General features: G+C 35.2%; 3 protein-coding genes across 11 annotated transcripts in view; 2 read left to right on the top strand and 1 right to left on the bottom strand.

Moving 5' to 3' along the window:
- The window catches only part of LOC108728446 (uncharacterized), a 52,150-nt gene extending 40,368 nt beyond the window's left edge, over positions 1–11,782 (top strand). Inside the window, exons 7-15 of the mRNA XM_018457001.1 lie at positions 2–107; positions 1,033–1,099; positions 2,032–2,349; positions 2,482–2,635; positions 3,206–3,543; positions 5,309–5,422; positions 5,693–5,791; positions 10,146–10,739; positions 11,274–11,782. Of these exons, the coding sequence (XP_018312503.1) occupies positions 2–107; positions 1,033–1,099; positions 2,032–2,349; positions 2,482–2,635; positions 3,206–3,543; positions 5,309–5,422; positions 5,693–5,791; positions 10,146–10,739; positions 11,274–11,441 (1,958 nt within the window). The 3' untranslated portion in view covers positions 11,442–11,782. The remainder of the gene's footprint in view (position 1; positions 108–1,032; positions 1,100–2,031; positions 2,350–2,481; positions 2,636–3,205; positions 3,544–5,308; positions 5,423–5,692; positions 5,792–10,145; positions 10,740–11,273) is intronic.
- Positions 11,783–12,332: 550 nt separating this feature from the next.
- Positions 12,333–18,454, top strand: LOC108728509 (uncharacterized). The gene is made up of 6 exons (XM_018457084.1): positions 12,333–12,851; positions 13,244–13,474; positions 14,162–14,568; positions 15,006–15,588; positions 16,338–16,973; positions 17,618–18,454. Exons 1-6 carry the CDS (start codon positions 12,511–12,513, stop codon positions 18,291–18,293), a joined length of 2,874 nt encoding a protein of 957 aa, XP_018312586.1. The 5' UTR covers positions 12,333–12,510; the 3' UTR covers positions 18,294–18,454.
- A 1,323-nt stretch (positions 18,455–19,777) lies between these two features.
- The window catches only part of LOC108728624 (ATPase phospholipid transporting 8A1), a 43,059-nt gene continuing 37,246 nt past the window's right edge, over positions 19,778–25,590 (bottom strand). For 5 of the 9 annotated variants that reach the window (XM_018457298.1, XM_018457300.1, XM_018457299.1 and 2 more), the window contains 4 exons: positions 25,417–25,551; positions 25,240–25,344; positions 22,141–22,238; positions 19,778–20,688 (listed from right to left, as the gene is read on the bottom strand). In XM_018457298.1, coding sequence (XP_018312800.1) covers positions 20,540–20,688; positions 22,141–22,238; positions 25,240–25,344; positions 25,417–25,551 — 487 coding nt within the window. In that variant the 3' untranslated portion in view covers positions 19,778–20,539. The other 4 variants (XM_018457301.1, XM_018457306.1, XM_018457303.1 and 1 more) reach the window with 3 other exon arrangements.

Here is a 25,590-nt window from a genome sequence, read left to right as displayed (position 1 = left end):
CCGCCGCAGCATCAAAACAACCCGTCGTCCTCGCCACAGCATCATCACCACGACGGCAGGATGCATCAGCGATATCCGCGCGACGATGCCTGCAACAGAAACGGCAGGTCAGTTGCAATGTAGCTTCGATTAAAGAACTCCCTGCAAAAACGTTGCAATATTTGCAATCATCATTTTTATGAAAAGTGATTTTAATAGAAAAACGTTGCTTGTGTATTGGCTACATAGTTTCCATTTTTTAAAATGTTGGATGCAATATTTTCTCAGGAAACCCTTCAATTATTTTATCAGAAGATCGTTTCTAATTAATTAATTTTAAAATTTTGAACGCGTCTTTAAACTCATTTTAGGCGTTAAGTTAATTCTAGAACGCTATTGAGTGTAATACAATTGCTATTGATATGTAAAGTTTATAGGAAGAGGAAATAGGACACTCTTAATTAATGTAACACAAAATTTTCATACATTTCACACTCTTAATGACATGATACTTATATAATCTAGACTTTTGTAAACACAATAATCTAATTATTAACTTAAAAGGAAAGAAATAATAAGTACATTATCAAGTTCAATCTTGCTGATCATTGAAAGCGTAGTTTAATTAGCGTTCAATGATTTCGCTTTTTTTCACATCAAACTTAGCGTCAGTAGGACCAATACACCCATCGCAGGATCGCGTAATTTTTCAGAGCGATGCATCGATTACAATAACGGATTGCCTATGGTACGCGCTATGCACATATCTCTTCTAGTGGTAGCTAACCGTTATCGAGTGGCATCAATGAATTTACACTGGGAGAAAGTCGGTCCATTAATAGGACATGCGACGATAACGATCATATTATAGAGTCCACCGCAGTTCGAATTCCTTACCGCCACGTATATTAACATTCATTCTGTTCCTTGTTTTCCCCGGTGTTCCTTAGTGGTAAAAACGCGCGTCCCATGAATTCCACTCTTTAGAAATCGGCACGGACTTGCTTGCATAATCGGACAGATCCCGCTTTATTTCCGTGTGTGACGTTGTAGGATATGCTGCCCCCTCGCCCTGTCAACCACCAGCTGCAGTTCTTCGGAGTGGGCGCACGTAGATCAGGTAAAGAATTTTAAAATAGAGTATCTTGTTTCGTACATTATTACGCAATATAAAACTCCAAGAATTTATTTCTTGTTGCACTAATCAATTTTTTTCGAGAAAAAAAACAGATATAAATTAAATTTTGCTTTATTAGACTTTGAGAATTTTGACTCATGAATTTTAAATTCATGAGTCAAAATTCTCGAAGCCATATACCTTTTTTACTTCGGTTTGTTTTACTTCTTATCGAAATATCGTTTTAATATACTATACCTATTGGCAGCACGTTCTACGCGATAAGAAACAGTGCAGTAGCTTATCAGCTTTTACCGTTATCGATACGTATATTATTCCTAGAAGAGCAGGAGTATTGTACATGTGTACAATGAGTACTTGAAAATTTATGTTACATTAACTGCAAAATTTCTATTAAATTAATTACTTTTGATTAATAATTACCATTAATTGTATAAAATTCATATATATAATATTTTGATTATATTTTTTTATAAATTAAATTCTACTTACCATATATAAAAAATAATAATCATTGAATTATAATAATCACTGGAATAATTAATAATAACATTAACTACTCTTGAATAATTATACATTAAGTATAAAATTCTACTAATTATATTCTTTCTAAAATTTTTTATTGAACTCTGTTTATCATGTAAAAAATAATCGTTGAATTAAATATATCTAATAATTACTGGAAAATCTTTTAAATAAAATAAAATATTTAATTTTTCCCGACTTATCTGTTAATAATAATATTCGTGCGTTAATTATAAAATATAATATAGTAATATGCGTGCGTGCGTGTGTGTGTGTATTCTGAGTCATCCACTTTTTTGACATGTTTTTAATTTCAAAGTATAAGATCGCTTAAAAGGCAGAAATGCAACGCCTCTTTCTCATGGGGGTTTAATTTAACCGTTTTCTAGGCGCCGGAATGGTCGCGTAAACCGAATAACACAACCGTGATTCGTGTTAATCAGAGCTCGAACCAGAACCAGAATCACCGGCCTATACTGGGCGGGCAGTATCATTTCAATCCGCGTGGCAATTATGACGATGATATCGACAACGAGCCGCTTTACGACCCCGTGGCACCCAGGATCGACTATGAGGTGCATGATTTTGACGCCAATCCACGAGACGAGGCTAATCGGCGACTGGCTTATCGGCGAGATAACGCGAGGCAGCAGGACGTGATTTATGACGGGCCTGCGGACGACTTGCCCATGTACCATGGCTCCAAAGTAAGGAGATCTGCTTTCGTTATCATACCATTTTTCATCTTGAAATGTTGTCACGTTAAGTAATCGGATAAGTCGGATAATTAAATATACAAGCAAGATATGTTACGTGCCGCGAATAATTTTTTGCATCAGGAGAACGACCAAGCGGTCGGCAATCGATTGACGGATCTGCAACTCATGCAGCGACAGAGCGAAGCCGAGAGGAAGACGATAACGACCGTAGAGGTGCATCAGTCGGTTTGTCCACCTGCACCTCCGCCGCCGCTTCCTTACAAATGGCCAGCAGGTTTGACGGCTTTTCCCGCAGCATCGTTAGAATAATAACTGACCGCGTTTGCTCGAACGCCAAGTCGAAGGAAGTCCTTTTTCCGCTGTCCATTTGTTTGAAAACATAAATATTTCAAGTTCGACTTTTTTCGATAAAATAAAATACATATTTTCTCACTAAAAGAATTAAAAATATTTTCACGCTGTTCTTTCTTGAATTAATAGAGACATAATTTGATTTAAATCTTATTTGTACAATGTACATAATAAATTAAATTTAGTTAAATTAAAATTAAATTAATAATGTGATTTAAAGCTCAAATAGATTACAAATCAAAATAAATTAATTAAAGAGCTGAAAACATTATTTTTATACATGAGATTGTTTATTAATTTTAGCGTACAACTAGCTTTGACTCGTAATTTTTTAATTTATATATTAAAATTAAATTTATATTTGTACTTTTTATATTTATACTTTTTGGTGTTTTTTTTTTTAATGAAGATCTATATTTCGAATTTAAAAAGATCATCTGCTTCTATATATTTCATATTACAATCGCGGATCACCGCGTACCTATCATTACAGAGACCAAACCAATGAACGCCATGGGCATGCAAATGGGCAGCACCATGTCGATGGGCAGCACCGGCTCGACGGAGACCGAGTCAAGCCTCGAGTCATCCTGCAGCAAGGATTCCGCGTCGACGTCGTCATCTCTGTCAACATCATCCTGCGAGCCGGCATCCACCGTTTCTTATGGATCGGCGACCGGTGGCGGATCTTCCAGCGTTACCAGCAAAACGACGGAGACTTCGACAGCCACATACGCGACACCGCGCAAGGATGTCGCCAGGACGTCGCCGATCGCCAACACCGATCTGAGTACCGCCATCACGCAGGAGTTGCAGAGGCGAGCACAGCAGGTAAAATTGATCGGCGTTCAAGATAAAATCACGTATCTCGGATTTTCTTCTGTAAGATAAGATCGCTAAACCACGAGGATTGAGAGTAAACATGAAGCGTAATTCCCAATACAGTTTTTATAATGCATTCTTATCGTACATATTATTGCACGTATTGCAATCAAGATGCTTCTTGTCTTCTCTCTCAACGTATTCGTAATTTTTTAATCATTATTTTGCAACGATATCATTGCGATTGATCTGTTTATCTATGATAGCTTTTATAAGAAATTAAGTGATAAAAGGGCAAATAGGAAGAGGCGCGATAATCGTTGCGCGAAATAATATACCAGTAGCAACAAACTCTTTATTAAATTAACACGCTTACATGTTTCGTCTCATTTTTGAGCCCTCTTCAGTGACATAAATTACTAATATAAATACAATATATACGTGATATTTGTCATAGTGAGTTCCCTCCACTTCACTAAAAGAATTTCAATATTGAAGTGAAACACAGATGAATATTTAAATATTATGACAAAAGATTATCAGAGATAAATTATGCAAAACACAACTTTGAAGAATTTAAATCACATTAAAAAGAAGGAAGCATCATCACAGCACTCAATCACATCGCAAACAATTAAGTATAAATTATTTAGTAAAAAATTAAGTTCTTGATTTGTCGATCAGTTAGTGTCAAATTTATCTTAAAACGTAGAATACTTCTTTAAAAATAATTATATAGATTTTAAAACTTTAAAGATAGATCATTTATGATCAAAAAGGAAATCTAATAATAACCAATATTCAAAAGATAGAGAGACTCTGTTACAATGAAAGAATGACACTGACTGACTGGAATCAAAACAAGTCGACATTTATAGCTTGTTAATAATCGGAAAGTAGGCTTTGGGAAGCCCCTCCATATTTGTCTGCAAATTAAAACCATGCGTCTGTCTCCTGATGAACAACATTTCCGAAATTAATCTCTTTCTCTATTGAGATTCTTCATCCAAAATTACAACGTTCTCCCAATCAAACTCCCTTCTGTAACCGGTGACCGAACGAGTAGATGTATTCCATCGAATATGGTTCCTATACTCATTGTCAGTGATTTTAGACTTCAACTGTCTACTCGTCTGTCCGACATAACTCGCATCACAGTCCTTACAAAAATCTCATATACAATTTCACATTATGCGGGAGCGGATCTTTATGCACCTTAATAAATTCACGTAATTTATTAACATTATAAAACGCTACTTAAATATCATCGCTATTTAATCTGTTAAATTTTTCGGAAACTTTTCGAAAAATTACTCTATCAACTAATCCTATGACAGTATCTCTCTTTTGAGAGATCGGGTGATGAGATAAAAAATTCAAATATCTACCCGAAAATGTTAATTTGATACCAATTAAACTCAATTATATCGTTAGTAACAATTAATAAATTCAATCCATCCCCTCCGATCTCCATGATATCTTTTATATTTTATGTTCTCCATATCTATCGCGATAGAAATTGATGAGCATTATTAATCAGTTGAAGTACCTCGCGACATAATGTGCTGCAAAAAGTTTAATCTTTTATCCATAGATATCTAGATTATATCTCATTAAATAGAAGTTATTTTTCTCGGTACTATAACTTCTACATTTTTTCTATATAGATACATTTTTAGAAATGTTTAAGATAAATTACGTTCTCTATAAGTATATTTATTATACTCGCATTTCACATTCATCACATATCGTGCATTATTTTTCTTTCTCACAGAGGATGAATAATGCTGCTAAAGCAGAAGCGTCAAAGGAAAAGACTCCGGATAATCGCAAGCCTCAGAATTCTGAAATGCTGAGATCACAGGAGCAAAAAGTCGCACACGATAAGGTCAGTTGCTTGCAATTGTATATATATAATTAATCGCACATATATAAAAAATCTATAATTCGTACGCAATCCAGTCTTAATTATTATAATTTAAAGCTTTTATCGATAAACGCTTTTATTTCTTTTATTTGTGACATTCTATAATATGTAGCGTGAACTATATGTTAAATTCGCGCTAATATCGTTATGCATGTCTGAATACATGACATTGAATCTCTGCTGACTAAACCCAAAAACTCCTGCAATAAAATTAATATTTTTTTTGTGCAGCTGATGGAGGAGTTTAAACGTGCACACCAAAAGATGTTCAATTCTGCTCAACAAAAGGTGCAGTCCTCGGAACAGGTGCCCAAAGAAGTTCAGGAGAAGGTAAGAAAAAATTAATTCATTTTATGTATTATTTGAAAATTGCGCAACTTAAATTTTAGGATACAATAAAATAATATTCTTTCAACTCTATATAAAATAATAAAATATTCTTTTAATATTTTTTTGAATATGATTTTACATACGTTGCAATTTTTAATTACTGATCTGTATATAGATCAAATAAGCGTCGCGAATTTACTTTGCCATGTGGAATTTGAAATACATGAAGCTCCAACTTTCATGCGATAACAATAGTGTACTTACCTGACGCCAGTCTGGTATACTGTTCACTGATAAGCGTATCTTTCAAACCGATTAGTAACGTAATGTATTGCATGTTATAATTGCAATCAAGTATTAACAACATGCACAAGTCGAGGTTACCGTAATGTCAACAATGAATTAAATTGATCTTAAAAAATATATGAATCAATTTCAGACGAAACGTAAATTGAATTGTAAAAAGTCGAACTAATCAAAATTATCAAAAGTTATCAATAAGTTATCAATGAGTTATCAAATACTAAAAAAATTAAAAGCAATTGAAGTATAATGCAAGGTTTCACTGATATCAATTACGATAATTCTCCGAAGGTGATCGTAATTAACAACGTAAAATTACGATTGCGCGAAAGCACGATATATAACGCGCTCGAAAACAATAGCCGTTTCTATCGTATATCAAGTTAATTTCGCTTTAACGAGATGTCGAAGTGAATAGATGGCGAAGATATGAGGTCTTTCGACCCGCATGCATCTTTTTCTTACGGATATTTTCGAGGTGTAGCTAACTGGCGGCTCGAGTAGCGAGTTTTTAATTACACAACCGCTAACAATCCGCCGGTGCAAACAGATAAGAGAAATTATGAAGACTCCGGAATAGTCGTCGTCGGTGTGGCGTGCAGACTACGTAATCGTCGTGCACGTGTGCGTGCGTGCATGCGTTGCTGACGCGCCGATATATTTACCTGTGTGTATACCTGTGGGACACACATTGGTAGTATTGTTGAAACGTCGAGAGATAGCGAGCAGTTTGCACACCTTAAAGTCACGTATGTTCTGACGTTTTGTTTCAGTTCTTGCATTACCACGCGGCAAGGAAAATGTACGAGCGATATCGCAGATAGACCGCGTTTGATCGCGGAAGTAGTTTATACGTAAATTAATTATATTAACTACTCGAGAGCGCGCATTACACACACAATCATTCTCGATGTACCGTTTTTGACATAGAAATATTTATGGCAGTTTAATCAACGAAATAATAATAAGCCTGCTGTGAAAATTAATTACTAATAATTATTCGAAAGTTGTATTCAAAACCAAGCGGTATCTCGAGTGTCTTCGGATTGCCGGGATAATAGGAATAACGGGAACGACTGTCTCTCTAGATTAGAACGTGTATCTCTAGATCAGAGTGTGCCGCAACAAAGTGATTTCGTGCGAGGATATATTTCTCATTTTTCGAAGAGAATCTGAATATTATTTTCTTCGAGTAGTTGAACGTGTTATCGTTGATAAATCATTGCTTTACTTTTTCCCGCGACCAGGTGACTGTTACACAAGCGAGAAGGTCAATTGACAGCTTATGTTACCGCCTTATCGTCCATTAATCATCGTTATCGAGACGTTCGCGGATTCATTCGTCGTAAGACCAGCGACGGTAATCGTAGCACCGTCACGTCGTGTACGAGGCATCCGATACCGGGAGTTACAACGCGACACGCCGCGTCGCCTCGACGCGAGGTCTTGTGCCACATTTTTTTTCTTCACAGCCTCGAACACTGCAGTTTCCTACGAATTGTGGCGGATGTGCAAAATAATAGGGCTTACATAAGAACGCCGGCGTAAAGCGACGTAACGTGCGCTCTTCTTGCGTTCCTTCAGTTGCCTGTCGTCGGATCGTGCGATCGGCGGTCCGCGAAATAAATACCGCAAAAACGCGTGATCGCCATTCGATCGTGATTCGAAGAAAATAGCGGGATAGAGAAGTACATTTTGTGGTGAAGAGAGGAGAAAAGATTCGTCGAAACATCAACACGTAAAAAAAGAAAAAAAAATGTTTCTGTCAACATGACTGATTCTATTTAATTGATTCTCCGAAAAGTTAAAGGAAATTTTATGAATACATTGAAGACTTTAAGTTATTAAGAAATAATTTCAACGAACACTGCCATAAATAAGATTGTTTTAATATGTAATTTATATATATTAGAGATACAGTCTGTTTCGTACATGTGAAATTTAATAGAAGATAATATATGTGACTTTCAATGTTTTTGTGACCTTGTGATGAATGTAAAAAGTGCAAACAAAAAACTAACTCACGTACAGAGTGGAATACATGATATATTAAATTTCTTGTATCACTATTGCTACAAATATTGCTAGAAATATTCATAATTAAATATGGATAAAAACTCAAAAGCGAATAATACAACCAACACAATAAGGAAACAAGCGCTGGTCACAATCACTCCTTACAACGTTAGTAATTATATACAAAGCAATTAGCGTTAATGTGCAATTAGCATTAATATGCAATTTAATTTACAACTCTAGCACGTGTATCCAAGGACAGTTTATCAATCTATTAAACAATTAATATTTAAAATTAGTAGGAAAGATCAAAACACGAGCAACATTTATTGGATCTTTAAAACTAAACTAGTTTATTACAACTAAATTAAGAATTAAACCAGTTTTTCATCTATAAAATTAATCGGAAACGTTTCGACTGTACTTCTTCAGTCCATTCCAAGTCTTCTTCAGTCCATATACAAGAAAAAATTAAATATTGGAAAGAAAAATACAATATATTAAAAACATAAAGTCGCGTATCACAGGTTGAACATAATACATTTAACATTAAGTTTAAATTATATAACATTGTAAATTTTTAGCGTCATCTTATTGTCGAGTGAGATTTAACTATTTCATCGTTGGATGGCGAGAAAAAGCAAAGTCCAAATTAAAATTTTTTGTATTAAATAAAAATGTCTTGTGAAATTTGAATTGCAAAAACTCAAGTCAAAAAATTAAATCTGTATAAATCTAAAGATTCTGAATAAAAACTATGGGTATGTGCTCAGGTATCGAAGACTTCACGTAATATCAAATGCAAAAAAAATTACTCAATGTATATAATTTAAATTTAATGTTAAATGTATTGTGTTCAACCTGTAATATGACTTTATGTTTTTAATATATTGTATCTTTCTTTCCAATGTTTAATTTTTTCTTGTATATGAACTGAAGAAGACTTATAGCGAATTCGATTGGACGCACTCAGTGCGCACTGGTGCACATTAAAGCCGTTGTACATAAAATAACGTGCAGATATGTTTATAAATAAATATAGAAATCGATTAAATCGTGAAATACTCAATACATTTTATTGTACTATTAGGTAAAATATGTATTTCATAATTCGAAATATTTGCATTTCATTTTTATACTCAAATTAAATCAGTGTACAACGGCTTTAATATGCACCAATGCGCACTAGTGCTTCCAATCGAATTCGCCATTAGTACAGTCGAAACGTTTCCGATTAATTTTATAGATGAAAAATTAGTTTAATTCTTAATTTATGTTGTAATAAACTAGTTTAAAAGATTCAATAAACGTTGCTCGTGTTTTGACCTTTCCTACTAATTTTGCTTAGCAATGTCGAGCTGGATATTTCACATATTTCAATATATTTAATATTTTTGTATCGATAAATTAAGAATACATTTTGAAAATATAACGTATTCTATTTTAGAATATATATATTAATAATCTTAAATCGTAGTTTTTTTTTAATTAATAAAATACGCGTAATGTGCACACAGGAAAACACACATTGTATTTAAATATTAATTACTTGTTTCAAATATTTTAAAAGTTGATATTCTTAAATCTACAGTATACAATCTGAATCTTAATAAATTTAATATATATATATACTTCAATCAAGATCATTAAATTAAAACTTTGATTTGCTTATTATATAAAGTCGCTTCTTCGATAAAATTTTATTCTTTGAAAGAAAATAGATTTATGTTTTGAGTATATGATAATGAATTTTCTTTTTTGTAATAATTAATAAATTTAAGAGTATTATCAAGAAAATATTCTTTGTTAAAGATAACCGTTATTTAAAAGAAAAAGAGTAAACGGATTGTATATAATTTTTTTTGCAATAGAATGATATTTTTGTGTATATTAAATCCTTTTAATATCTAATTTTATTTTTACACAGTTATAATTCTAAAAATTTCATACATATATAGTGTATATCCAAACTACTTTTTATTAGAACGACGTAACAAATTGTTACTAACAATGTCGTGTTTTGTTACATTCTCAGGAACAGCAGAAGAGAATGCTCAATGAAACAACAGCGACGGTACCGACAACAGCGACGGTGCCAACAACAGCGATGGTGCCGACAACAGCAAGTCCTCCGGTGCCACCGCCAGCGCCTCCGCTTCCTCTTCCTTCTAAAAATCGGAACAGCGACGACTCGGTGGAGATGCAAAGCATCGAATCGTTCAAGTTGAAGGAAACGCCCAGTACAGTGCCGAAACCACCGCCAACGTACTTCCCAGTGACGAGTCCTTCCTCGACGAATAATAGTCCGCGACACGTTGGTACTGCAAGCAAGATTCCAAAGGACGCTGCGACGAGCCCCGTTGCGGAACTCACAAAGAACTCGGCTGCACCGGTCTCGCCGACCAACAGCGCTCAGCCTTCAAAGTTACCCAGCGGCAAGGTGGCCATCAGGATAGGGTCATACGAGGGTGAGACGAAGCAGCCATCCAGATTGGAATTCTTGCCGCAACAGCCGAGTCGTGACAAAAACGGCGTTGACGAGTCAGACAATAGCCCTGTCGTATCCAGGCTGCAGAACGAGCTTGCTGCGACCCTGCAGAGGTCGAACCTCAGAAGAAAGACTGAAGGCGTAAGCAATACCAATAAAATAAAATCGTAAATTACCGCAGAATAAGATTAGTATCATACACTCAGAGAAAAACATAATATGATGGTAACTATAAAAGTGACAACTATACAAGTTTTTTTATATAGAATAAATGTACACACATAGTCAAATAAACTAATGCACGGAGTTGAATAAACTATTTTATAGTGTTACAATAGCTATAAATAATATTATTTTAGTCAACTATATTAATTTAATTTAATTTAGTCAACTATATTATATATATTATGAACATTAATTCTATATTTCAAGCTTATATAGTTGTCACTTTCGTGAAGTTCATCATTATGTCTTTCTTTGAGTGTAAAAAAATAATGCGAAATCAGTGGAAGAAATTAAAACTGTGATCATTATAAATACTTCGACTGCATATGTTTTCTGGAATTCATCGAATTATTTAATTACGAATTTTATATAGCATTTTATATTGTAATTCTTTCTCAAAGAAAATACAACGTTCCGAAAAAAAAATGTAAACTTGTTTTTGCATTTTAGGAAAATCAGTCGCCCGTGAAGACGATTCATGAGAACGCGGCGACGTCCAGCAATGAAACAACGAATCCAGAACCGAACAAGCTTCTTCAGAGCAACATCGAGAAGCTTGCTTCCGCTCTCAGCAACAAAGTCACCATTAAAGTGAATCCAGAAAATAGTAGTCGATAAGAATCGAGTCGAAAAGACGTAGCAACAATCATCTTGTATCTTCGTAAATTTTGTACATTTTTGCACGTTTCGCTAACACCATTTCGACTTAATTATATAAGTGAAAAAGCGCTCTCCCTATTGGCGAGGTTCTTTTACACATACATGTTTTTATATCTTATTTATTATCGTATTATACACCGAGAGTAAGGAGCTAATTCTTATTAATCGAGACGAGGTTTCACGACCAGTATTTATCACGTAGTCTTAAATGTAATCTGCGATTGCGGCTATGTACGAATCTTAACGGAAAATTCGACGAAATGTTGAATTTTTAAATAAAACCGACGACACTTATAATACTTGATCTTGAACCCCTTATCGATTTCCTAAATTAATATACGAAATCCATGAGGCATTCAAGTTTTTTATGAATTAAGATTAAGAACATGATGGTCATGATTAAGAATATACCTACGAATTTTGTTATTATGGACATAAATGTAATAGTCAAAAAACATATTAATTTTACGACTTTAATGTTAACTCTTCGGAGCTGATGCTGGATCTATAAAATCTATTCAATTTATATTAATTAAAAGTCACTAATTAATTTCAAAGAACTAAAATGACATAACTTGTGTAAAAAAGTAAAAAACTAAATATATTTTAGTAAAATAATTCAAATTTGCAAATATATTAATGTAACATTAACAAAATTGAATGATATTTTTTACAAAAAGATTTATAATTGAGATCCATCGACGATACGTAAAGTGTTTGATTTTGAAGCACTTACGTCTCCGTAACACTCGATTTCGGTCAGCTCTGGAGGGTCAGTATTGCACGAGTATATATTTAAGTATTACATACTTGTTATTTTTTAGAACGTTTCCTGAGAAGCGAGAAGTTGTCTGTGAATAATGACGCATTCTCTCTTGACGTTTTGATCGAGGAAGTGTTAATCCAACACGGTTAGGTACTGGAAGGTAGACGAGTGCTTTAAAAATCCCTCGTTCGTGCAGAATCTCATAGATGATTCGTGCGATGCGATATCATACCCTTCCTCGCCGCGCGAGAAAAGCTATCCATGAACGCGTCACGTGGAACGAGATTGCCCAATCGGTCGCGGGGTAACAGGATACGCAAATTACTGTTGTCGGAGTATCACGAATTCTCTGAGACAATTCTAGTGGAGTCGTCATTCGCGGAGACTACGAGGAACGGACGAGGGGTTCGCCAGGTCTCTTTGGGTCTCACACCGACTAGGCTGATCGTTGCTGCCGACATTCTTCAGACTAATCCCGGTTTCTTTTGCCCACCTTATATCGACGCTAGTATCGAGAGCTTCGAACTCGTGTCTGTGTATCCCTTAGAATATGTTACGCTCAGCGTGTTTAGGAGGAGACGTCGCAGGACTCTGAAGGCAAGGTATACTCCTTCAGACAAAGCGAGGGGTATAAAACAATCACGATCTCTATTTTTTCTCTTTCTTTCCTCTTGTGTTAAACAGGGCCTTTACACTCGTAACTCTTAATGTATCGGCATTATTACACAGTCGTTACACAGGTATTAAATATGATAAAAAAGCTGTATAATGATGGTATGACAATGGTTATTCCAAAATTTATTGCTAGTACAGAAATATATATTTATAGTGCATGTAACATAAACTATAAATTTTCAGCGCTGACAGTGAATTTTGGAACATAGTCGATATTAAAAGTTACAGAACAGGAGCCCTGAAATCGAAAAATTCGTAGACATCTTTAATCAATTTTTTCTTAAAGAAAGTGGATTTATCTCAGATTTATTGCCCTTAGATTCATTGACGGTCGAGCTAATTATTATGAGCTTGGCGGTGAGCGACGCAGAGTTTCTTGGAAAATCTGGTGCGAACAGATACGAAGATTACTGGCATGCAAGACGAACGGTAGCTCGTTGTCCGAAACGACGGCGGCGAGCTCGTCAAGCAGTAGCGCCTTATATTTGCTGTCGTCTGAGATAGAAATCAGGAGTAATCGCGACGCGAAATGCAAAAGGTCGATATTCAGGTGATGATCGGTATAAATTAATTTTTATTTCTTTACATTATTCTTGTTATTCGCGAATGTATTTAAGGACGTTCTCCGAAAAATCCATTTTCTTTAAATTTTTCTGAAACTTACAGAAAAAGCTTGTTTTAGTGTCATTTTTACGCTTATGCTCAATCTAAAGTTTACTCGCGTCCACACAGTCACCCCATACATAGAAAATATAAGTTGAGTACCACTCCGGGTATTGAGTTTTAAAGCACATGTTCAGGACACTAAAACGAGCTTTTTCTGTAAGTTTCAGAAAAATCTAAAGAAAATGGATTTTTCGGAGAACGTCCTTAACAGCTAAATTTATTTTTAATGGCGAGTCTAGAGTTGATTTTGGCTCAGCAAAAACGTTTTAATTCTCTTGACATTACGTGAATAATTGTAATTGATATTTGTAGGTCCAGTGAGTCCGAACGTTGTATTCAACTACATACGTTATGAAAAATTATTTATAACAAATATTTTTTACAACTTCACATAATTTTAAATAATCTCATTTTTCGGATTTTGGTCTCCAAAATGAAAAAAATCGTTCAATTATGCTAACTTTAAAATACATTAATTTAAAATACACTGGACCTATGAATATTAATTAAAGAAATTTTTGAGCGAATACTGATTAGTGATAATATCGCATCTAAAAAAAACCGCGTACAGAGTATGGAATCATTATGGAGGTGCCGGTGACTACGTTGCTCCAACATGGACCGAGAAGAACTTATATCTCGGACCGTATTACAACGAGTTAATGAACGGCAATTACACGCCGGTTCCGGTGAGATTCGCTGGAGCCAGCCTGGAGGATCTTAAATACGAGCTGGAAGATCGCACACCGCGTTACATCGCTTACGAGAAATCCTGTCACAGTTGGCCGTGTCAGACAAAGTTTGATGGTCAGGCAAGATTGCAACGTGCCGGCGGACTCTGTAATGTCCTTTTCGCAAGAAGTCGCAATGTATGTCATTGCGATTACGCCGCAAGTTGCAAAAGTTCGCCTTGCAACGTCTGTCAACTGGATAACAGTGTCGGCATAAATGTTTTTGGAAAACACAGCCGATGTCACGGTTAGATTTGCGAAAGTCATAAATTGTCGTTATCTATTTAGATACATTTTAGATCCAAGTTTCCCTAGTAATAGAAATTTAACCCATAACTGGAGCGTAACTGGGTTCTGGTAGCCCTGGCAATAATTTTATATTTCAATTTTATTTTTCACAGTTTGTTCTATTTATGTGGGCTAATTATCATACTATATTTATAATAATTTTAAGTGTTCTAATTTTTTATATAATTAAAAGAATGTTAAAATTTTCTTTATATAATAATTTTTAATAACATTAAAGACTGAAAATTTATTTTTTAATGCATATATACTCGTTATGGGTTTAAAAAATTATAAGAACAATAATATAATTTATCGACTAAATGAATTCGATAAATATAGAAACGCAAATATTCCAACCGAAATACATTACATTATTAAACAATTAAAAATATTTAGAACCTCAAAACATGTTTTTCGAAGACGATTTCGTAGAGCATGTGGAAAAAAAATATGGCAAACGCCAACAACAATATCAGAATGAGCCGAGAGGGTCTTTAGCAAAAATATCGCGTTTTGGCTGCGGGGTGCCGGAGAAATGCAATTCCGAATTGATTCTGGGTCCTTATCGCGGTGATTCGGACTACGAGGACGTCGTCGATGCTCGTAAATTGCTCGAAAACGGCGTGACAATTTGGGAGGACAATTGCCGATCCTTGAAGGGTCAAAGACATCCGCGAAGATACGGTTTATCTTCGGCAGCGCATTTTTTCCACGCGCTCGGCCCGTGGTCGGTGCAACCTGGCGAGCGAGAATCTGTGCAGACTCTCAGATCATCGAGTGCAGTCAACATTCGCAGACAGCCCTCGGATCCGGAGTTGAGACTTGCGGTTTCACGCCGCCAGTTGACGGCCAGCATCTCTTGCACTGCCTTGACACCCGGCGGATCCAGTATTATTGGTGCCGTCACTAGAGGACGAGTAATACTCTTCTGGACGCCAGAATATTGGTACAGGCCTCAAGCAGCAGTGGCTGCCTATAGGTGATACAAGAAGAATCTTTGTCGTTGTTTTGAAAGCCCCGTATAAGGTGTCCAATATAGTCTATTTCCTGTTTATAGATAATTACACGGATAGTTAAATCTTTATTGTATCCATGTAAAAAATCTCATATTTTCAGTTAATATTAAAAAATATTTGTTGATTTAAATTTGACCACCAGTTTTCAATGTTGAATACAATTAGCAAAAATCGCAACACTTAGATAGGCCATATTGGGTACAATCATCTTATACGCAATTTATACTTTAACCAACGAAAGATCAATTCAATTATCTCAACTTCAACAAAAATTTAGAGTGAGAATTTAATTGTCCAATTTAACATTCAGTTGCATTTTTCATTAAATAATTTGAGAAGAGATCGTTTGTCGTAAGAGGATTAGATATTAGATATCAGCCTGTAATCAGTTATAGGCTTTCTACAATAATGCCCAATTTCTTCACTTCCAGATAAGTTGCGGAAAACCTTATCTAGGAGATATCTCCATTGTAATCTGGGAGATATCTCTTGGATAAAGTTATCTAGAGGTGAGGAAATTGAGCATAAGTCATTACCTAAGTTTTAAATCTTAAGTTACCATATACGAAGTTGACCAATCATAATCGATTATTCTTTTCACATTCGACTGTGATTGGTTAATGTCTTATGATTTGAGACTTAAAACTCATTACTTAGGTAATAGCTTATTGTAGAAAGCCCATTATGTCTTACACAAAGCCTCTTATGACAGAGAGTTGAGACATCACTTAGCATCTCTTCAGAACTTTCGACGCGGGAAAGAGAAGCAATCGAAAGGAAAATTCTTCTACCGACGAAAAAATCGGATATCAAGCGAGAATGGCGAAATTGCTATTACAGGAAAATCCAGCAGTCTCTTGGACCGCGTGTTTTCTATCAACGGCGCACGTAAACGCGATGAAAAGACAAACGGGAACGTCAACGTCGACGAAGGCACGGCACAATTGCGGAGATTGCTAAGGATGAATCTTCGCATCACCATGTGGGACCTGGACAGCACTACCTTCGCCGCGCAACTCACGTCGATCGATCGCGATCTCTTTGTTCGCATTCCCACGACCGAGATTGAGGCGCTGATCTACCAGAGATCGTCGCGCAACGCATCGAATTTGGGTGCGTGGATCGCCTTCAGTCACCGGATCACCTGCCTAACCGTTAGCGAGATCCTCGCGATTAAGCAGCTCAACATGAGGACCAGGATCATGGCGAGATTTATCAATGCCGCTGACAAGTGTCTTGCGCTCGGCAATTTTCAGTCTTGCAGGTCCATCCTGGCTGGTCTTCAGGCTCCGCCGATTTACAGGCTTCGGAGAAGTTGGTCTTATCTGAGGATTCATCACGCCAGCAGGTTTCCTCTCGTTTCAGATCCATTAGAATTTCCTAATTATAAATATCAAAGGGAAAATAATTCCGTGTGATATTTAATTAGCAAAATTTACTGTAAATCTTTCTCATGAATAAGTTTATCATACATCTTTAACATACATAGTAAAAAAAATTCTGTTAAATTTAACACATTTTACGTGTCCTAAACGGTCCTCACTCAAATTTTTGTTAATTTAACAAAGATATATGTTACGAAGTAACAAAAATATTATGTAAAAAATTAACACAAAAAATTGTAACTGACACAATTTGCGTAAGCATATTTCTTCAGTAAAATTCACATTTATATGTTAAAAAATTAATATATTTTATTCATTTACTTTAGAATTTATGTTTTAGAATAAATTATTTTTATGTTATTTGTTCACTTATGCATAGATATCTATTATTTTGATATAAAAAATATTGAATATTAAAAATTCAACATAAAAATTTCAACAAGAACTGATTTTAATACAAATACAAAAAGTTTTTTTTATTATACTATACACGCGAATAAATTAATAAATAAAATCTGAGGAATATTTCCCGATTTTCCATTTGTTAATTACTCTGTTTCGAGAAACAAAAAATGTTTTAGTACCGACATAATCATACATATTTTAGATATGCGACGATGGAGAGACTGTCCAAGATTTATAAAAGCCCACGATGTTCAAAGTATCGAAAAGCTTGGACCGTAGCGAAACGTAATCCACCTTGCATGCCATACGTTGGTCATTTTCTGATCAAAGTTCTGGGATTAAATAGCCTGAAAGAAATTCAAGCGAATTTTGCACCGTTCTTCACAAAGAAAAAGTTAACCGCGCGAATTCGTGGGACTTCAGAATCTTTGTCCATTAATAATAACTTCAACGATCATCACTCAAGAGATGACAAGAATCTAATAGAATCCAAGCAATCTCTAGTTAGGCGTATTCTTGCAGCGACGCTGACTAGGATGAAGTTCACGGCGCGCCAGAACGTCATTGATGAAACTAAGAGCGACGTCTGGACGTGCAGGCAGCGATATCTTGCACGCAGGTTTTTCAATCGTTGGCGCGTGATTACGTTGGAGATGAAAATACGCTCGCAAAACGAGAGGAAATTGAAAAATGCGGACTTCAGGAGGACACGCGTCATCGACATCGCGGTCTGGCTGACAGACTGCCAGAGATTCGCGTTGAGCTACAATTTCCCATTAAACTCGTTTGCGTACGAATATCTTCTGAAGGCGCGTTACAGAGAGGACCGCGAGAACTTTTTCATCAGTCTCAAGCTAGAACCGCCGAGGACAACTTGAATCCAAGCGCATTGGCAAATCAGGATTACATCATCGACGATCGATGTGCGATCGCCAATTCTAATTATCATGCGTTCATCTCGAGAGCGAAAGAGAATCGTAATTAATTTATTATTTTGAGCGCAACAAAATAGGTAAAATATTGATATACTAACAAAGTGCGCCGATTGTTCATCCGTAAATATTCTCTTTAAGATAATGACATATTGGAATGTTCAGTATTATTTATGATTTATATAGAAGTATTTTTACTCAAAGAAGTATCATATACATGCGCTTTGTACGATTATTATTGCTATAAACTTTAATAACACTTTAATAAAAATAAGGATATTAAATAATTTCGGATATTATATCTCCAAATATATTATAATGAGTACTAATTGGTACTCTGTATACTTCTACTTATATGCTCGGTCCACAATCTTGCTTTAAGAGGTCGTAAGCCGTAAGCCTTAAGAAATTGACTAATCACAGTTGAATATGAGAAAAATAATCGACTGTGATTGTGTGTGTGGTCAATTTCTTACAGTTTACGGATCTTAAAGCAGGGTTGTGAACCGAGCATTAATTTGTTATAATTTTTTGTCTGGGAAAAGATTAAGACAATTTCTTTATCATCGTTTTATTCTGAACATAGTATATACAATTGTTATTTTACACATATTATGTGTGTATATTATCACCGACGAGATATTATTAAAGACATCCTTATGGGAGTTCGCGTCCTTGTTAATATTGAAGTGATTAAGAGTAAAAAACTGATAATATTGTACTTTTATGATTTATTAGTTTAATAGACGTGTTTATCGGTGTACGTACATTTAAAACTCAATAATACTCGATTTTTCTTTAAAATTGTGATTTCAGTGTTATCGTCAAAGTTCGATTATCAACAGAGATAATAACTGCAGAGAAAAAAAATTGTAATTTTTCGGCAATATATAGGATATTATAGCTTTACAAATATGCATATTTATTTATAGAGCATTTATGTAATAAAATATCATGAATTTAATAATGTATTAGTCAAATATTTATGTTAATAATAGCAAATTTATATCAATTGTCGATAATGTCAGCGTTCTTCGATTACCTCCGGGCCCTTGGGGCCCTTTTTATACCGCCGAAAATTTGCCCATTTGGTTGGCGGTCTTTAATAGTATCTCGTCGGTGATATTATACATATATAAATATATATGTATATATACTTACATATATGTATAACATATTTCTCTATTAAATTTCTCAGTCATAAACTTAATAAAGAGTGTAATGGTTGGAAAAGTGAATCTCTGAACTGATAGGTACCAGATTCTGACTAGATAACAATGCAGTGTATGTACAGTTGAAAATGAAATATTTACGTTATTGATTTAAAAGAATAAGAGTAATGTAATATACATATAATAACGGACAAAGGGAACAGTCTTTTTCTGGCACAAAATCGAACGTAATTCTCCCATCGATCGTATCGTAATATATATATATATATACTTATATATTTTAACACATTTAAGATCGCAATTACAATTTACGCAATTCGCACAATTTTTGTTCCTTAGAAGAAGAAGTAGAACGGCATTCCGTTCTTGCGTCCTACAAGAATAGAATAGCGGTTTTTTTCTTCTTTTCTCTTTTTTTTTTATCCATATAGAGATAAGACTCTGCGCACACAATTTTAACGCTAACACGAAATGTGTTTCCAAATACATTGCGAGCGAAATGCGCTGCTACCCGATACTTTAAGGACGAGATCTTTACGATATATTAGAATAAAATTTCATGAAGAGTATCAAAATAATTACTTGTGCTAATATTAGAGCATCCTTCTGTAAAAATAGATCGCAGTAATTCAAAGAGGAATCCTTGCTTCGAACATTATTGACATATTAATTAGTCGCATCCATTTCGAATGCACGCATTAGATTACAAGTATACAATTCCCTTTTCCCGAGTGATAAGTCCAGCGAAATAAAATACGTTAGTGATCAGTCGCGATTGAAAGGCCATTTTCGTTAGGATCGTCAGATGCTAACTTAGTAAAATACGACTAATTAAAGAATAGGAATTTTTTCTCTCGAGTCTTCTCGGTCCTTAAACCTATCGTCAATCTGATCCCAATGTCGTATACCGTTCCGATAATCTTCTCCCATGTCAGTCGAGTAAAACGTGGAGCTCATCACTCAGGCTGCTTGGAAGAGCAGCCTGCATCATTTTGCCGCACGGCGGCTACCCCGCTTAAATCACATACCACCGGGTTTCGGAAGATTCGTGTCGTAGGCTCTGATCACGTCCGTCTGGGTCACCGAACCACCTTCCTCTTGCGAGAACGCGAAACCATCTGCATCGCGCAGCATGCGCAATAACAAAGGTCGCAATTCATTAATTTGTGCTATAAAAACGTTTAATAATTGGGTATGCAAAGCGTCGGAAGTCTGCCTTCTACTTTGTCTAATTCGCCACGTCTAGCGATCAACTGTCCATTATCTTTCTCATAAATTTTCAAGCAATTCGCACACCCAGAGAAAGATTTTTTCAGTTCAAAGAAATGTTTCTTTGCTATACGGTTAAAAGAAAATCTTTGATTTGGACGTCATTTCTTTGATTTGAACATAATTTCTTTTTATTTTATTACAATTTAAAAAAATGTTTAAATAAAAAATGACGTTCACGGTTCAAATCAAAGAAATTTTTTCTTTAACTGTATAGCAAAGAAATATTTCTTTAAATCGAAGAAACCTTTCTCTGGGTGCATGTCCACGAAAATTACATTCACAAAATTACATCGCGTAAAACAGTTTCGTGTTTCGAGACGGATTTGTCAGCCATCGCTAGATGGGTTTGTAGCAGCCGGGGATTCTCGGTATTGCCTTAATATACAATATTTAAGTATTGGAATTCAATAAAGCGTTATTTATAGCAAAAAAGAAACTATTCTCTATAGTCTCGGATCAATGTTCTCTAGTTCCGCTAAAATCATAGCTATATATACAAGGTGTTCCGGAATTGTCACACTGCCATTCGATATGATAGATAAGTTTTAAGAATTTAAGTCCTTATAACAGAATCTGATCACGAGTAATTTTGTCAAAATAAAAGTGAAAAATAAGGATATATATACATATATGCTATTTCATTTTAACTTATATTATTTTACTCATTCTAACTTACTGAAGTTGACAAAAATGACGGACTAATAAAAAATTTGTCATCTCGTGACCATTAGACTCTGTTATAAAGTTGCATAGACTTTTGCATAACACATAATATATAAAGCGTAAGAAAATCAACCAATCAAATTTATTGCATTACGTGTTATGCGTTATGTAAAAGTCAGTACTCCCCGTCTTAAGGTCTCTATTAAAAAAATGGAAGAAGAAGGGCGCGACTTCCGGTACACCTGGCGCAATGCATCGGCTGATAAAAAGGATATATTTCAGCTGCTAGATAAAACATAGTGCATGTGCAAGAGTGTGCAATTAAATAATCAGACTTAACGAAAACACGTAGAACTCGTTCGAAATAGTAATTTAAAATACTTTGGGACGGCACTCGTCGATAAAATAAAGCTAGACGGACGAACGGACGAAACGAGAAAAACGGAAAGCCGGTGAAATTAAGCGCGTGCTCGTATTAGAAATAAAGTGCGAAAAAGTAAAGTATACGAAGAAACACGTTAAAACAATTTACCCCAGTAAGAAAGTAGTTTCGCGAGGGTCATAAAGTTGACGGAGGGGTGGGTTAATCGATTTGGAGAATCGTTAGGGGGTAAGACCGATCCCGGGCATCGTAAAGGGGAATATCTCCGGGCTGTGTGCGAGTGTCTGTGGAAGAGACAACTTACGTGATAGCTCCACCTCGACACTGACTCTGGAGGCGGCGTTCGAGCGCCTGGTGAAAACGCTTTTAACATTTTTCAGCAACCTCGCCGTCTCGGTCAATCTGCAAAGCCGGGCATTCAACAATAATTTAAAGATTATTTTTCTCGGCTGGCCGGAGAGAGCTCCTCTCGCGTCCACGCGTCATCGTCGCATGGACAAAAATCGTTTTTGTCTATGACGAAATATAATTCGCTCTTTATTTTTTCTCAGTATCTATCTTTCTAAATCGTCGCTTTATAATCTCTCGCCTTCGGGATATTCTCGGCCGACAATGTTTTTCCAATCTCAAATGCAAAACTCCGAGTTTTCTTTTTGTTTCACACCGATGGAATACGTGATAGTAAGTGCGGTACAACTACTGTGCAGGAATTAAGTAAAACAAGGTGAAAATCAAATGTGAAGATCGTGAGGGATGGATGTTAATTTACTGGCAAAGGGAAAAATCAGCACTACTCTTATTAGAAAATTAATTAATTAATTATAATAATTAGACATGCGCGCCGCTGATAAGCCAGGTGTACGTATGCTATCGCAAGCATGAGCAAGTTATAATTACTACCATAGGAATCATCGTGAACTACACCGAGACGTGAGAAAAATTGCGTGATTGCCGTTTTCAAATCGTTGTGCTCTGTGCTTAGCCTTTTTTAACCCAGCGGTACATCAAACGATCATGCGATCTCATTTAATCGGCGGTGTTCTCGCTTGTTTGTAGTGTGGAGAGAAAGAAAAAAAAAAAGATATAAGTAGGAATATTGAGAAATTATATACTGGGTACTGGGGGGGTACTTACACCTCGCGAGATCGGCGATGGCATGCACAGGCCTGCACGGGATACCACGTAAGAGAACACATCAAAAAAGACCGCATTAACGAACGACAGATCGTTTACAGTGAATTAGTATAGTAGCTGATACACCGTTAATTCTACTATAAGCTCTATTTACTTGAAGGGTACGGTCAACGTAATGCCTTGAACAAATGCTTTGAAGCATTCTTTGATTGGCCATTTAGTAAAATTCTTTCTTCTGATTGGTCAATCAAACGCTTCGAAGTGCTTTGTAGTAAGACTGAATCGTACTCTAAGAGAATAATTGGGAGGCTACAAGGACTCTTCTAATGCTACATGACTCAGAATTCATTTATCCTAAGGTAGAAATCTAAATATACCGATAATCTAGCTCCATTGGAATATTTTATGTGCACGTATGTATACAGAGTTATAAACAATAAGGAATTGATTTGCTGCCAATACGTATGCTACACTGATTGTGAGAAAAAATGTACTGAATTTAATAAATATTTGTTTGAATAGTACTAATTTAACATTTACGGTAAATAAATATTTACTAGAAAAAAATGATAGTTAAGGGGGAATAGCCTAGTATCAGGCTGCTCCTCGCCCTGATGAAGTGGACTGCAAGGTTCACGAAACGTTGGCATTCCAAGAATGGATCTGAACACGGAGAAAACCCGCGAAACACACGCAAGATTGTCATATAGGAAACACCCGTGGAAGCCTCAAGAATATTAAATGATAGTTAAATTAATGGTTCTTATACCAAATAAATATACATTTACACTTAGTAAATATTTAATTAATACAATTCAAACAAATATTTATTAAAATTTAACCTTTTTTTTCTCGGTGTAATAGGGAATATATTAACTGATGATGCTATGTAATGAAGGATGATGCTATGTATGTAAAGTAAATTTTTAATTTAAAACAAGAAGATTAATAACAATGATAATGATAACAGAAAATATATTAGAAAGGTACATACGACAGAACCTACAGCACGTCACCGTATTATAATGCATTATTTTTTACAATCTTACAAAATAATGCAAATAATTGAACCGGGAATGAAAGCCGTGCGAGAGATTCTATTGGATATGACATGTTCAATACATCTGAATTAAATAAATATATACAATTATATCTATAATTATTAAATAATTATAATTATATTCTTTGAATATCACATATCAAACATAAAAAAAATATATAAGAAATGCAGATACATTTTTAACGTAACTCAAACAAAAAAAATATAAATATTTCTGGATACGATAATAATTCATAGTGCATTCATGTATATAGAAAACTGTGCTGCATAAAATTCAGCACTGATCATTTTATGCTGCACAAGATTTATTACGTTAATTCTAATATTGCACTCGAAAGGAACATGTGCGCGCATAGTAATCGCATATACTAAAACGCTTACTATATTGCCATTCTTGGAAGACAGGAATATATCGGATGGATGGGAAGATTATTCAGGAATATGAGATTTGAAGTGTTGCGGTTGATGCATGCTCGGAACGGTGCGTAAACCACGAGCCACGTGCTACAAACGGAAACACTCTCAGCCTACTGCGTCTTCGTCGCGGATAGATCAAGGTCCAATATCGATTTAACCATCGCTTCGTCGACCTCCTGTCATAATTCATATTTATCCGCTCAATTAGGAGGCAATGATATTTAAGTAGGCATAGTTAAAGGTTTGTCATTTTCAAGATGCACTCCGATTAACACGCAAGCGAACTGACAAACGACAGCGTTAGTTTAGGAAAATCGGATAAGTTTCTCGTGATTAGATTAGATTAGATTAATAGTTGTTACATACATGCACCTAAATGTACCAAAATAGAAGATTTTTGTCCACAGTTTTAGTCAAACCACTCAGGCATCAATATAAATCTGTTCTCAAATACAAATAGTACGCAATAATGGAGCTAGAATCTAAAAAGCCATGCACAGTTTCGATAAGTCGACAAAATATATACGGTTATTAGAACGGTTCATGCATCAATAGCACCAATAGAGTATTAAATGTTTTTACGATATACGCTAATCCTTTCAAAGATAACGAAACAAATTAATGATAAATCGATATTTTGTTTTTCGGGCAGCCTAAATTGTCGGTTAAAAAATAATGCAGTCTTTCACCATGATTTGAATTAAATGTTAGACAGTATCTCTTCTATCATTTAAAATACCATTTTGCATTTTTTACGTATTAGTCTTTAACAAAAGAAATGGAGATACTTACGAGCTTCTATAATCCTGATTGTTGAATATATCACCAGGATCAGATTTCCTAATTTCATTCTCTCGAGCTGCTTCCGTTACAGATTTCCAAACTGTATTCTTCACTCTAACAAAATAGATCATCGCCATAAGTATAAAATATTATCGTGCTAACGCGTTTAGCAGCGGCCATACTCACGCTTTTACTGTGATATCCAACAGCAATACCGCGATAGGTATTAATATAAGTCCTAGCCAAAAAACAGGTGATGAAAATAACATTTTGTCATTACCCAGCATCACAGCACCAACGTTTAAGACGGGCCAAAAATTACTGTAACAACAAGAATGCATTAAATGTATTACTTGTTGT

This window comes from Mycetomoellerius zeteki, unplaced genomic scaffold, assembly GCF_001594055.1.
Source record: "Mycetomoellerius zeteki isolate Tzet28-1 unplaced genomic scaffold, Tzet1.0 scaffold62, whole genome shotgun sequence".
NCBI classification, from domain to species: Eukaryota; Metazoa; Arthropoda; class Insecta; order Hymenoptera; family Formicidae; genus Mycetomoellerius; species Mycetomoellerius zeteki.
The sequence above is the reverse complement of the archived record's forward strand: the minus strand, read 5'-3'. Positions and strand labels throughout refer to the sequence as shown.